The following is a 15,227-nucleotide window of genomic DNA, read 5'->3' as shown; positions in this document are numbered from 1 at the left end:
GCGGTCAAATAAATCGCGGCCGAGTTTCACCTGGCTTTTAAAAAGGTTGTCGGGACATCCGAGTCGGAATCAATGAGGTGGCAAGCAGCGAGAGGAATTTTTCTTTCGCACGCCGCCGTTTCATTTTATCGATCTCGTGCCGCAGACCATTATCCGGAAGAGACGAGCGAGACCCTTTTTATATTAGACATGCGATGAGCATCAGGCAAGCGAAAGATTTTCAACTCTTGCGCCGCAACCCCCGAAAGAAAAGCAAACGCGACGTAAATTCGACGCGTCGCCTCGAAATTGGGTCTACCGGCCTGTCAATATATTTTTATTAGACGACCGTGAATAACAATATTATTCATAGGGGTGGTCTCCACCCCTGCATGTGTGCGTCCCCTCCCCCGAACCGGAAGTGATCAAGAAAATCGCACTCCGGAGGATAAAACTTCTTCTTTTTTGTAATTGACAAAAAAAATGCAATTTTTCTTTCTCTCGCGTGTGTCGTGCAGAGGAAAATTTTTCATTTGAAGAAAGTACTTGAAGTGTAATCTCGCGGGACTCATATCGGGCATCTGCATCTGCGGACGTGTTAATTAAGAGTCGCCGTCGCGAGCGCTGGGAAAAGTCACCCCGCATTTTTCACTGTGGGGTGAGTCGTGCTGCTTTTGTGCGAATGCATCATTACTCAGTCAATAAAGACGCCTCGTGCACATTAAGACACATTGTCGCCTAGGGGTGCTTTCCGGGATGTGTAATACAGAGACACACACACGCGGCTAATTTGATTCCCGGCTTTTGGAGCGATTAACGCGGCGGTGGCTGCGAATCGTCAACGCAGCTGCGGCCGACGTTTCAATTATTTCATTCCGCAGTTACTTGGAGCATAAATTCGAGTTAACGCTAGTTTGTCAAGTGAGATTTAAGGATTATATTAAGTAATTTCATAACCTGATACAAAATAAAATTTTTGTTGTAAATTTAAACGAAGCAAATATGAGAATTTACTAAAAAATTGAGAGAGTATATAATATAGTTATTGACTGATTTTAAGCAAATCATTTTTTTTAAGAGCAAAAAGTTCATTTGATAAGATCAATAATCATAAAGTGCTCAATTAGACACTTCCAAAATTTAGAAATTTTGCTTCTTTCTCCTCTTAATAATCCTAATTTAATTTAATTTTTGACAAAATTAATGTGAATTATACGGATTAACATATAGACAGAACATGCACGATTTTTGCACTCACTTTTATCTTGATTTGTTTGAGCATTTTTAATATTTAAAAGATGTGTCTTGAATTGCGCATGGATGCCAGGGATGGCCTGGTAACAAAAACATTCGCTTTATTTGCAACTAAATTTAAATTTATAAAATCTAATTAATATAAAACAAATTTTGGACATTTTTAACCATGTTTTTCATAATTTTGTATTTAAATTAAAATTATATTCAATTTAGAAAACTAAAAATGTTGGAAAATTAAATACTGGCTTTTATCTTGGATAAAATATATGAAGGCTTGCGATCGAATTGGAACTTTTAAGTTGTGTGACCAGGGAAGCATCAGGTCTCGTAAAATTGCGAATTGTCATTTGAATTCCGTTGTTACGCAAAGTGAAAACAGGGTGGTTGGCTCGCCGCAGGAAATGAAAAAAGCACGCGGTCGGTTTCGAGTGTCGCGTCCACTTTTCCAAAGGGAAAACGTCGAAAAACAATTCCGGAAAACGCATCAAAGGGCCGTAAACAAATGAGAGCGAGGCACATTACATTCAAGGGGATGAAAGCGAATTATCAAAAAGGCTTGGCATTCCGAATTGGCGAGCTGCAGGCTGCAGGGCTGCATCAGGGCCCCCAGATGTTTTCCCATTTCCGACGACACCTGCCAGACCGGCTGCTGCCCCTTAATCCGCGTCGAAATCCCTCTCGTCTGCTTCGCCGGTCGTCTGCGGGGCCAATTAATAAACGCGGCGCCCCCAGCCCTTTTATGACGAACAGCCAATTACCAGCAATCCAATATCGGCCGATCGCCCAAGCGCCAATAAATCGCGTAATTGCGTCCGTTTGCGTCGCGCGTCCCACCAGCCACCGCAACCCCCTGCCCTGCTTTTCCCCACGTGTTTTACGGAAGCAGGCCAATTTTAAACTTATCGCTAAATTTACTCTACATGTGTACAACAAAAATTATTAAGTAAAAATTCCGACTTGCAAACACCATCGCAAATCAGCAAATATTAAAATAAAAAACATCTCGTCTCTTTTATTATTTAATTTCTATCCAAATTCCTTGAATTTCTATAAAAAAAATATGCTCAGTTCGATCTTTGAATAAACCATTTTTTTTCTGTTTTACCATTTCTTTGATTTATTATTATTGATTTAAATATGATACCTTTTTCCTCCATTTCATTATTGTCAACATTTTTTTCCTGAAATGCAGATGGTATTTCAAACATATTAAACTCGCACTTTCCTCTCCAAATGAAATATAAGACTCTGCCCTGTGTCGACGCAAAGAAGATTATTCCTTTGTTAAGAAAATTTTTCGCGAGAGGAGGGAAAGAAGTGTGTCTGGAGTCAGAAGAGAGATCTCGCTTTTCGGTCTTTTGATGCGAAAAGCACCTAATATAAATTAAATGAACGTACAAATATGATGTATAAGCCGGCGCGAGATCTGGTTGCAAAAGGACTAAAGAGTTTTTGCGACGCCCCTTGCTTTTTACAACTCTTATTCACGCATAAAGCTGAAGCAGCAAATCTGCTTAAGCTCTAAAGAATTTGAATTCGCGTTTAAATCTGCACGGCTTTTCACATAAACACTTTTCGCATGACCTATCCGCCCCGATTCCAGTCCAACCGAGACGAGTTTTGCGCCGACGAGAAATTATCTCTTTTTGCGCTGCAGAGATAAATACACATTAATTGAGCTGCACACGGGCGCACGGGATGGAAAAAAAGCAGCCGAGTTTTCAGACGTATATGAATGAATGAATTTGTATATGAAGCTCGCTCGCCTCAGGTGCTTTGGTTTTTGCGCTGCAGCCTGCTGGGATCTCGAGTATACTTTGCCTTCGTCTCTGCACTGCATAGTGCACTATACATATTTAGGTGCGAGTATTGTGCACGGGAATATAAAAACGAGGGTCGATTCTCGGAAGCACTCTCTGCCTAGATTTGATTGCTTTGCAGCTCTCAAAGCATCCATGTAATGGACGAGGATAACTTTAAAATAATGATCCAAATTCCAGCTTTGAAAAAAATAACTACATAATAAATTATAAATGAGGATGTCTTTAGTCATCTTGAAAGCTTTCTGAACGGGCTGCCTAATTTGAGCAAGTATATAATTGTGCATTTTCTTCTAAAATCATTATTTACTCTTCTTGGATATTGGAAAAGGGAAACTGGCGTAGATATATGCTAAATCGCCCGAAATCAAAAGAGACTCATTGTAGTTGCAAATCGTTGTAAGTCGCCTCGGTAAGCCCACATTGCTCGAAACTTGACAATTTGATGTTCCAATAATTATTCCACTAAGCCAATTGTAAAAAATTGAAGATAAATTAACCTATCATCTTTTGTTTAAACCTTAAACAATTAATTATACTAAATAGTTACAAAGTATCACCCATTGAAATTAATTAACTCGCTCAAATTCATTCATTGAGTTTTATTATGCAAATGAAGTCGGAAAGTATTCAATTTATTGCGTTCTAAATTAGCAGATATTCCAATGTAGTGCCGAGAGTAATTTCAATTGTACCGTATAGGTTGAATAAAGGCACATATGTTCACGTCTGCGGAACTGGCCGGACGGCAAAGGATTGCCTTTTCCATGAAAAATCATATGTGCGCGTTCTTTTTGCCGTCGATAGAAATTACAGGGCGAATGGGCGAAAAGGCTTTATTTTGCAGCATCAGAATTTATTATTTTCCGAATCAATGGGCAAGAGCAACGGAGGGTCGCACAATTTATTTCGCCAGCAGCATACGCGCCGCTTAATTAGTTAAATTGCTCAGAAATAAAGAACAATTGGAGTCGCGCGCGCGGACAATAAAAGGGCCGCTGCGGATGAATATGAACTGCAGCGGGCGTGCAAGTCTGGCCTTTGTTCCGCTGCAATGTTACGTGCGAGCATAATAAATGTGCGTTATGGAACAAGACAAATCGCAAAAAAAATTACAGTTCAGTGCAAGTTAGGAAATGCGAAAGAATGAATAAAATTAAAATAACTTGATTTTCCATCCAGCTCAACAATGAGGACTACAACTTATCTATTTTCTTTTTAATTTCTGTTTTATTCAAAATCTTCCTTCACTCACAAGTAATAGTGAGTGGTGTAAAAGATTCAAAATATTTCAAGTCTCTTAGAGTTTAAAATTGATTGATGAATAATAAGAAGACCACATTTTTTTAATTCTTTAATTAAAATTAATATTGATTTTCCATTCTACCAAAATAATCTCTTAAATTTATTTTTTTTAATTAAATTTTCATGTTATTAAACGGCATAATTAAAACAAAAAATATAATATTATCCCATTTTTAAAACCTTTGACATTTCTAGGACGAGGAGCGTATGAAAAAAGAAAAGGTTATGTACTAAAAATGAACATTGACAACAATTTTCTTTTTCAGAGAGGATCACAACAAATTATTATTAATTAAGATTAAAGCAATTTTTTTTTATGTAAAAATTCAATCCGATGATCTACATCTTTGATTTTGAAGAACAACACAATTGATGAGGATAGAATTATCAGATCTAAGTGTGTGGCTAATCATTTAAATTCCAAATTAAAATAATATATAGCATAGCTTAATGTATATTTTCCAAAGAATTCCTTATTATGAAAAGTGAAATAACTTGCATTTTTATTGTAAAATAAATATATTTAATAAAACCTTGTTAAATCCAATTCTCTGTACCTTCTCTAGCCCTAATTTGGCCACAATGGATAATTTTCTGTGTAGTCTAACAGTCTATTCAGAGAATTGCTGGACCATTTGCGAGCATCATGGAGGCGAACTAAAGTAGCTGCTCAAACACACACACACTCATGGTTGCGAAATTCCCCATTCGTGTCGCGGCCCATCTGTCCAAAGTGCACGTGCAAAGCGGAATCGCGCGCGGAAATTGTGCGCGGCACGCAGAGTAAAAATTACGAGCGGCCGCGACAGGCCCCCAAGGGGGCGGCGGAACACGGACCAGCCATCAGGCACCCAGAGGAATGCACCAAAAACCGGCCGCTTTCTGCCCACTAATTAGCCTCCTAATTGCTGAGAAACTCGGTGCCTCCTGAGTCCTGAGACTTTCCTGGTCCGCCGTTTTTTGAGCAAATATCAAATTTTGGCTTTTCTGACCTGTCGTTTTCCTTTGGCTGAAAAAAGAGTCTTTTCTGATTCAATTTCTGCGCCTGCAAAAAAGATCACAGGGCTGCGCTGTAAATAATGGACCCGTAATTGGGTTATTTGAATTATGGGGCACTATAAAGGAGGGACGCTCTCCTATGCCTCGCAGTGACTGGACGGAAATTTATATTTGTATCTGACCCTTTCTTTGTTGCAGGGGCTGAATGAGCGCGTCCCTCAATTTGCTTTGAGACTTCAAATTACTTTTTTTTTAATTATAAATCCAGAAAAATAAAAATATGTTCAAGCATTTTTCCCTTTTTGAAAAAGAGAAGCTTAAGAGATTTAATAAAAGTTGTTTGTTTATGTCAAGTAAAACTCAATTTGTTGGCGAAAATTAAACTAAAAAGTCTAAAAAACTGAGATATATAATTAAAATTTCCTTCAAGAAATAAAATATTTTAATTCAGTAGTTCATTTATAATTTTTGTGGTAAATGATAATATGAAAATTATGTGTGTTGACCCCCTTTAAGTTGTAACTATTAATAATGAAATAACTAAATTAAAAAATTTATATTCTAACAAATATATAGACGGGTATAGATTTATTAAAATCCCTAAACAATGTAAATGGAAAACCATCAATCAAAGTGAAAAATCTATTCAATTAACTCTTGTTGTATTTGATTATTTTCAACTTCTTATTAAGTGTGCGTTTATTTTTTCTTTTCATTAATGAAAAAGCCAAAATCAAAGGAGGTAGATAAAAAAAAAAAAAACTTCTTCTGTAAAACAATATTAAAACTCAGATTCTATTTTCAGTGCCGCCATCGATGTTGATGAAAAACTTTCATGCGTGAACAAACGACGAAACGCGTAACGGGAGTGGCGCGCAATAGCTAATAAAGGCGTCGTGCAAAACTTTTCGCAAAGCTCTTCTTTTCTCTGCTGTTGAAGTTTTCAAGAGCAAATACTCTCGAGACCGCTCTCGTCGGCCGATTGAGGAGAATTAATACCACCTCTGAAGTGACGATTTATATTAACGTAGTGGCGAAAACGCCGCCAACTTTCCACCGAAGCAGCGCTTTCTTTGCCTCTTTTAATCTGGTAGGATTGAATAATCTGAAATTTCATTCATGCGCTGCTAAATTGCTTTAGCAAAACAATGCTTTTCCATTTCATTCAACAATAAATTATAATAATATTTTGAAAAAAATAATTATAATGAATATATGAATTAAAAGATTAAATATTGAATTTTAACAGTTAATATAAAAGAAATAAAAAAATTCTTGTTTCTAATTAATGCTATAAAATAGCTGAAATGGTAATCAATTTTTTATTTATTTCATGCAATTCAAATTGATATCTTATACTGAATATTACAAAGTTTCAGCATTTTCTAACTTCTTTAATTGCCTAATTTAATAACTATTTCTTCTTCATTAATTAAGTACCCTTTTCCTGTTTTCTCCTAAAATTGGCTAAAATCAGAATCACCTGTTTTTCATATTAAATCACTACTTTATTTTGCCTAAAACATATTGGTATCAAAAGTTTTAATCTAATTGACCATTTAAATAAAATATGCCTACTTCACCAAAAAAATTAAACAATCTTTTTGTTATAATGGTTATAAAGTTGTAAGTAGCAAGTTCAGTGTAGAATAAATAATAAATATTATACATCTCTACAAATAGTTTCTTCTTTGTACAAATTACGCTGTGTAATTTTTTATAAATTTTCTCTTTTTCAAAATGCTATCTTCACTTTGCTGCGAAGGAGCTGCACGAACTTGTAAATGGAATTTAAAGAATAGCTGCATTGAAAACGTCCTGGTCGGCACGTTGCAGCAGATGTGTGTGCGCACATTCTTCATTTTTCTGCAGTGCAGCAAGCGCGTTCTTCCCTCGTCGCGAGCAACAGCATATGCAACCCGCATGTCGTACTACTTTTCTATTTACGGCCTGCAGAATTGTACATGGAGAAGTAATAAACAGGCAAGCGTTCGTTCGTTCGCTCGCTCGCTCGTCCTTGCGGTTTTATCATCGAGACGAGCCGCCGCGGGCGAAGAACTGCTCCTTTTCGCTCTGAATCGCAAATAAGGGTCTTATGGGTATGAAAATTTATAAATTTCGCTCGCGGAAAACTTCCCATTCGATCTCCATCCGAGTTAATTAGAGATGCGCATTTTGCACGGATGAGAGTGCAGCAAGCGTCTCGTTTTGCAGCTAATGAGTGGGCGCCGAGCATGCACACGTATGGGTGGGTGGTTAAGGGTGCAGCCAACCAACCCCTTTGTGTCGACACAGCCGCTGCTCAAAATTCAGACGAGCTCGATCTCCTTTGATGTGGATGGAAATTAGAACACAGGTGCGATTCAAATTAACAAGAGACGAAGCCGCCCGCCATCGGCCCTCTTGCGCCGCCGCGTGAATAAAATTTAACAGCCAATATTGTAACATTTTTTCGGATAATAAATCAATATGGAGAAAAACCGCGCTAAAATCCTATTTTTTTTATAATAAAAAGTTATGAAACTTACGGTGAAGATATAGGATGAAATTCAAGAATATTTTTTGTAGACTCTAGCGAATTTTTGAAATTAATAAGCCAATTTATTTTTGGAACAACAACAAATTTTTATGTAAAATATAATAAGGGTTGCAGTTACTCTAGAAACAGAGGCATAAAATAAACGTTTGGGTTTTAGAAAATGATAATTTATTTTACTTCTAGGTAGTGAGTAATAAAAAGATATTCATTTTAAAGAGCAAAAAATCCACACCCAACAATATTATATTTAAAAGTTACTAATAGTCCTGTGGAAGGATGTATATTCTTAATTTACGGACTTTATGTTATCAATTATTTATTCAAAACTCTTAATGATAAAAATTTCAATAGCCTTATAAAAGTAATGGCCTACCATAAAATCAAAGATTCTTCCAAAATGGTCAATCACTCCTAGGATAAATCATTGTGTAAGTTTACACTTCTAAAAATTTCTAAGAGTCGCAGTAAAAGGATGGGAATTGTAAGTTATATGCTAGATTTGTTTATACAAGAAGCAAATTTTTAATATGTAGAAATTTCAGAAAATTCAAATTATTATTATTATTTTTTAATATTTGGAGCTGAAATATTTAAATGTTAAATTACGTGTGGTTTTGTCTGGTTTAGATTTTAGCAAAAATGTGGAGGCCATCAAGTCGAGTGGTCGGTTGAAAGGGTTGTACTGTATGTATCGCCGCTGCTATTTGGAGGCGTCACGCGGGCCTGATTTGCACTTGGCCGAGTTTGTTGTTGTTTTCCAGTCACGATCGGCGGCTTTCGAAGCGAGAGAGCAGAGCTACAACTAGCCGGAGAGGGATAATTTGATTCGGCCTCTGTTCTTTTATTGCTAATCCAAAAGGTCAGTCGGCGCGCTGGGCAATCAAGTCATTTGGCACGTCTCTCGCCTTAACGAACGGACATTAAGAAATGCGCGCGGCCAAATTAATTTCAATTAGCCGATCGCTGAGCTGGCGTAGCTCGAGTTATTCAGACCTGACCCGATTTTCGCTCTTTCAGGAAACTTCAAAGCCAAAGTTGAAAATGGTAAAAATATCAATCACAGTTTTAAGATACAATAATAATACATACTCATTTTGTGAAAAAAGTTCTTTAAATTTAAAATTTACTATCCAAATCTCCAAGTATCTAATAAAAAAATATCTTTATTATTTTTGAAAAATCGGGTTTTTCCTCCCAGCAAATTTGATATAATCTGATAAAATAATCAAACAATTTTCACCTTACAGCATCCCCTTTAACATTTTATACAAATCATCATGCTTTAAGTAAAATTTTAATCTCTTGGAAGATTTAGATTTTTATTACATGAAAGCCTGAATACCTTCATGTACAGATTATGTAATCATTTTCATAGGCAATTAAATTGAATTTTTATAAAAATTAATGACTTATTATTACTAGTGATGGTAGTGATATTCATTATTTGCGCTCAATATACATTTTATACTTATAAAAAGCATTACTAGGAATGTTACTCGATGTTACTGAAGTTGAATTGGAAATTAAAACAAAAACAAAACGGTTCTCCAGATTTTAATTACCATTAATTAGAATCAGCAGAAAAATATGGAACATTTTCAACTTTGAAAAGCGGTCGCTTGTTCATTATCGGACATGGAAAACTCACAAAAGGCATTATGATTTCTTTTGTTTCATTTCATCTCCCAAAAGCACACAGTTTTTCCAACTAACAAACTGCCAGTGATGAAATTCAAAAACAAAACCCGCCAATTTGCGCCACATTTTTAAAGCAAACACGTACACACATCCCCTTTTTGTACTTCTATGTGTTACGTTTTTCCGAATATATTTGTTATATTTTTTGGTCCGCAACAAAGGCCAGCAACGCAGCGCTGAAATTTTGTCGCGGTCCATTAAAAAAATGAGCAAGGAAAATTAATGAGAGGTGTGTGTACGTGTTGTGTAAGGCCTCGTCGAAAAAGAGAAAAGACGAAGGAAACCTTTTTGTGCGGCGAGCACGCGAGTGTCCTTTTCTCGCACCGCTTTTTTATTTCACTCCACCGCCGAAATCACTCCCGACACTGAACATGCGCCCACCGCTGAATTATGTTACACATTGAAGCAGCGAAAATAGCAGTGCCTCTCTCTCCCTCCAGGTGAGGAGTCAGAAATAATCTCAAAAAGTGAAAAGAGGAAAAGTGAAAAGAAATTTTTTTGTTTTATTTTTAGCGTACGAGAAATTTTTGTATAAATGAAAAATGGGAAAGACTGAAGGAAAAAATAATAAATTTATGCTCAGTAAATATATCGTTCTTGTTTTTGCTTTTTTCCCTTTTATTATTTCATAATATTTTATTTGAAACAATGCTTAAAAAAATACCGATTTGCTATTTTAGCTACTTTGTATCAGCAAATAATTTTATGAATTTTATCAATTTTTATAAAAGTTCTGTACCATATTTTGTGGATTAAATAACCTTTCTGAACAACAAAATATCTAAAAAAAAATTTAAGCTTGTGTTCAATCTTGTGTTCAAAACTTTCAATTTATTGTGCAATTGCAAAAAAAAACTTAACAGAATGAGCTCTATTCTCAATAATATTATTTCTTCTATCTCACGCGCTCTTTATACACAACAAGAGCAAACACACTACTTTCTTTGATCCTAGACAAATACCAGAATTATCAAATGTCAAAAGGTTACGTCCTCAATTTAATCAAGGATAAAGCTCAAAATATCTCATTACAAACTATAATTGTATTGAGCAAATTCCATATTCCAAAAGGCGCTCTTTAGTGAAAAACGTTGGTCGTTGCTCTAGTAATAAAATCACGCTAGATTTTTTATGACTTGTATTCCTTGAAAAAGAAGTCAAAATAAAACAAAAAATATTTCATAATATTATATATTTTTAATTTTTATGATACAATATCTTTCTCGTATTACTTATTTCATTTCATTTTCTTCCACTAGAGGTGAATTATTTTGAGACCTGGAAATCATATTATAGCTTTGCTATTTATTTTGTATGACGATTTTAAATAGCAGGGGGAATGAGGTATCAGGAACAATCAAATGAAGTCACGAGAAGTAATGAGACATTGTCTGTCTGCAGCTTTTTGACGACTCAGTCGGTCTTGGAATGAACTTTGATGGTGAAGCGCGAAGTCACTCTGTTTGGAAGAGAAGCGCCTGCCAAGTTTGCTTATGCAATCCGCTCGACGTATTTGTCAAGACGTCTGCCTAATACTTCGCCGACACACAATCAACGCTGGTTTTCAGAGGCACGAGACAAGTTTGTTAATTACCGCGCGCACAAGATGCTGTTGGAATTTTCTTTCCGATTCCGCGTGCAAATATTGAAATTTACGAACTCGGAATCACTCAAGCCGAATGAAAGTCAGAGATATTATATGTGGAGGATTTGAAGGAGAGATTCTTTTGATGAATGGCAATGGGGAAAATTGTCGTGAATTTGCTTGAACTGTTCCTTTATTTATTTCCATGCGGAGCCTAAAATATTTTACAAGGAGAGAAAATCAAAGCAAAATTTATTTCCTACAATGAATTTTATCTTCTAAATGATCATAAACAAATGCATATTTTTAAATTATTTCGCTTCAAATAATTTGACTTCCACAAATAATTTTCATAAATTTTATTAACTAACTAAATCTGAATTAATTTTATTCAGTGGAAAAATTTAATTTAGAAATCTTGTGTCCCTTGATTTAAAAGTGAATTTGACGTATTTATTCACAAATAGTCACAGAGATGAAATGGATTTAACTTTCTACTTTGAATATTTTAGAGACCAACACACATCTCGTCTTGTCACAAAACACACACAACAAGCAGAGACGCTTTGGATTGCAAATAGCGGGCGATGAATATGCAAACGTCTCTTCCGTCTCTGATCGCAGAGCAACGCAAAGTCTCCTTGGCGACAAATCTCTGTCGTCAGATTGCGGATATCAGGGGCTGCGTGTGTTGTAGCGCATACCGTGCGAGCGAAGAGAGCACCAGGGCGGTCTAAGCACGTAATAAATAAAGCTGACCACCGCCGGCCGGCAGCAGCGCTCCAGTGATAAATACACTCGTCGACCCATGCACGGCCATCCAGTCTGCGTTTCGCCATCCGAAAACAACACAAAGCCGAAACTAATTTCGCAGGCAGACTCAGAATTGAAATTAGCTATTTCTGTAAAAAAAATTAACATCATTGAAAAAAAAAGTAAAAAATGAGTTTTTAATCTAAAATTTTGATTGACTTTATAATTTCCTTTATACTTTTTGTTTCAATATAATAGAGATTGCAGCAAAATTGAAACAGTTTGATAGAAAAAGAACAAGGAATTATTGTTATTATTATTATAATTTTTTTTTTTTTTTTGAAAATTAAAATTAGTTTTTTTCCTCTCATTTAGAATGAAATATGAATAAATTTACAACGAAATGACTATTTTATCTTTGTACACCTTAATAAACAGTTGTAATTTATAAGGAAATTCAGAAATCACTTTGTTCTTGGCTGCTGCTACATAAACAAAGAATTTTTCTTTTATTCTCAAATTCACAAGTTTTGTTATTTACGCAGACAATGTAATCGAGTTAAATTCAGATGAGCGGAATAACCCAATTATTCCGCATTTGTCCCGGAGGAGCGGCTGGAAACTCGCGCCCGGGGATCAATATGCGGCAGATTTTGCTCATAAATATACAAACAATTCGGTAAATCGCAGCCAAAGAGCGAGAAGCAAACGGCCTTCCAAAGCGAATTTGAACGGATATAAAAACTGCAGTCTTGTGTGTGCCAGTTAATATTATATTTCTAATGCCCAGGCCAAAAGAGGGAGATCGAGAGACGTTTGGCACTCGTCCTGGCCTCATTTGGCGGGCGGCTCATTGCACAGATAGGCCCGCAAGCTCATCTCGTTCCCCCGACCTTGATTTGCATTTTAAACAGCAAAAAATGCGGCACGCTTTTTCTGGCTGGCGAGAAAATTGAAAAAGCCTCAAAATCGAGTTTAGCGTTTTTCCCGACGATTATGCAGTTTGTTGTGTTGAATCCGGGCCGCCCGCCCGCGCGTCCCCAAGGTGGGCACTCGGTGATGACAACAATAATAATGCGCGCTCCTCCGCACAAACTGCGCCTCTGGGATGCCAGCACGACCGACCGTAAAGAAACAACAAAAGCACCAAGCGTATTTTTAAGTTCTCGTGCTTTTGGGAATCTCCAAAAAGAGAAATCTAGGGAATTCCGAGCACTTACACAAGTGGAACTGCTCGACAATCTTCAAATTCCGACGGCGTATATAAGAAAATTTATATGGGTCTCTATTCATAAAAAAGTTATTTGCTCTGAAAATGAAAAAAATTCTGCTGACAAGAGATGAAAAAGGGATTTAATTTTCTCATGGAAAAACTTGATTTGATTCAATTTGATTGTAAAAAATAAATTTGACCTTTATTCAAAAAAATTCAATTCAAGGAAAATAATTGTAACCTTTTTTATAACTTAAATGACTTCAATTTACACTTTAGAGCAGTCTTCAGATTTTTTCTCCAACAGGCTCAATGGTGATCTCCTGGACCTAAAACAAAGAATTCCCAGCGGATCAATGTAAACGCCATCTCTCTGCCGCTAGCATGACTTCGTAGGCAGATTCCAGTGGGAAAGTCAGATTTCAAATTTGATTTCATATTTTTTTTATCATATGACGAAAAATTAAGACATCATTCTTTCCAACAATAGAATTAATTTTTAAATAAATTATATTTTTTTATTTACCTGGACGTGCGGAGGAGTGGATAGGGCGTAGATGATGCCGTCGGCAATGTCCTCAGGGTGCAGGTGAGGGTTGACCTGGAACATCTCTTGGGCTCGAGCTTGATTTTGCTCTAGAGCGGAGAAAAGGTCAGTCTTCACCACACCAGGACTTATGTTCTGCAAGAAAAATATAATGAATTTTAGAATTTTTCAAATTTAATTCATTTTTTTTTAAAGAAATTGTAACTAAAAATTAAATCCTTATAAGAATTATCCAAATTAAATAACAATAATATAGGATTTTTGATAAATTGTTACAGTAAATATAATTGATCTTACCGTGACTCGAATTCTGGTTCCAAGATCACGGAGCTCCTGCCTCAAGGCCTCAGAAATGACAGTCACGCCGTGTTTTGTGGCACAGTAGGCGCCGATTCCAGGACAGTTCAACAGGCGGTGGCCGGCAATGCTTCATATAGGAATTGTTGACATAACAAATTTTTTGCATTTCGTAAATCTCTTTATACCTGGCAATGTTGACAATGTGCCCATCAGAAACTCCTCTTTCTCTTATGTCCAAGGTGACCTCTTTGATGAACATGATCAGTCCCCACATGTTGGTGTCGATCATTTTCCTCAGCAATTCACCATTGCTCTCTAATCAACAGAACATAATTATTGATTAGATAAATTAATATTTTATTACAAGAAAACTTCATAATATTGAAAAAAAAATTTAATTAAAAAAAAAATCATTTTCAAAATTACATAAATATCAAGGATAAATAAGTTTTTTTTTTTAAATTAATACGAAAAAATCAATGTACATTAAGAAGTAGGAAAAGAAGGAATTTTCATTAATTTCATTACCGAGAAATGGGGCTTGATACCAAACGCCAGCGTTGTTGACGAGCACGTCGGCACCTCCGAGCACGTCCCTGGTCCACTTGACCACTCTCTTGATGTCCTCCTCCTTGGTCACGTCGCAGGCCATGGCGAACAACTGGCCCTTCTCGCTCTTGAGTTCGGCGGCCAGGCTCTTGATCTTGTCCTCCCTGCGAGCCACGCCGACCACCCTCATGCCGGCCTGCACCATTTTCTTGGCCGTGGCCGCTCCGATGCCCGAACTGGCGCCGGTCACGATGGCCACGCGGCCTGTCCAGCGCTCCATGATTGCGCGTTTGAAGTTTAAAGGAAGGAGAGGGATTGAAAAGCAAAGCGTCTGTAGCGCGGCTGAGACAGCGACGAACTGATAAGAGGCTGAGGGGAGTCTCGCCGGCCAGCCGCGGCTGTTTAACCTTTTGTGACCTCTACCTGCATGAGTACAATAGAGGGGGGTGGAGTTTCTCTAGAATCTTCTCTATCACTTCTATCAGTCTAAATTTTCCTTAAAAAGTTCAATAAATTATATTTTTTAAATTTTTAAACTTGAAACATCAATTAAGAACTAAGATAATTTTAGATCGGAAACACAATTTTCACAGTTACATTAATAAGAATTGCACCAGAAATTAAAAAAATTACCAACTTATTTAAATTACAAATTGGAATGATAATTAATATATATTTCTAGT

General features: G+C 36.5%; 1 protein-coding gene across 1 annotated transcript; it reads right to left on the bottom strand.

Annotated features, from left to right (window-relative positions):
- Window positions 1–13,323: 13,323 nt before the first annotated feature.
- Window positions 13,324–14,973, bottom strand: LOC132199765 (farnesol dehydrogenase). Its single transcript, XM_059624724.1, has 5 exons — window positions 14,524–14,973; window positions 14,181–14,310; window positions 13,993–14,122; window positions 13,675–13,830; window positions 13,324–13,477 (listed from the first exon to the last, which is right to left on the bottom strand). Exons 1-5 carry the CDS (start codon window positions 14,822–14,824, stop codon window positions 13,436–13,438), a joined length of 759 nt encoding a protein of 252 aa, XP_059480707.1. The 5' UTR covers window positions 14,825–14,973; the 3' UTR covers window positions 13,324–13,435.
- Window positions 14,974–15,227: the final 254 nt, after the last annotated feature.

Source organism: Neocloeon triangulifer, unplaced genomic scaffold (genome assembly GCF_031216515.1).
Source record: "Neocloeon triangulifer isolate White Clay Creek 2 clone unplaced genomic scaffold, ASM3121651v1 ptg000014l, whole genome shotgun sequence".
Taxonomy (NCBI): domain Eukaryota; kingdom Metazoa; phylum Arthropoda; class Insecta; order Ephemeroptera; family Baetidae; genus Neocloeon; species Neocloeon triangulifer.
The sequence above is the reverse complement of the archived record's forward strand: the minus strand, read 5'-3'. Positions and strand labels throughout refer to the sequence as shown.

Excerpts from the sequence above, each read along its gene's own strand:
- LOC132199765 (XM_059624724.1), bottom strand. The coding sequence starts at position 14,824 with ATGGAGCGCTGGACAGGCCGCGTGGCCATCGTGACCGGCGCCAGTTCG. Across the intron at positions 14,123-14,180 it reads CACATTGTCAACATTGCCAG|CATTGCCGGCCACCGCCTGT; the intron begins GTATAAAGAGAT and ends TCCTATATGAAG. Across the intron at positions 13,478-13,674 it reads CCACTCCTCCGCACGTCCAG|GTCCAGGAGATCACCATTGA; the intron begins GTAAATAAAAAA and ends TCTTTGTTTTAG.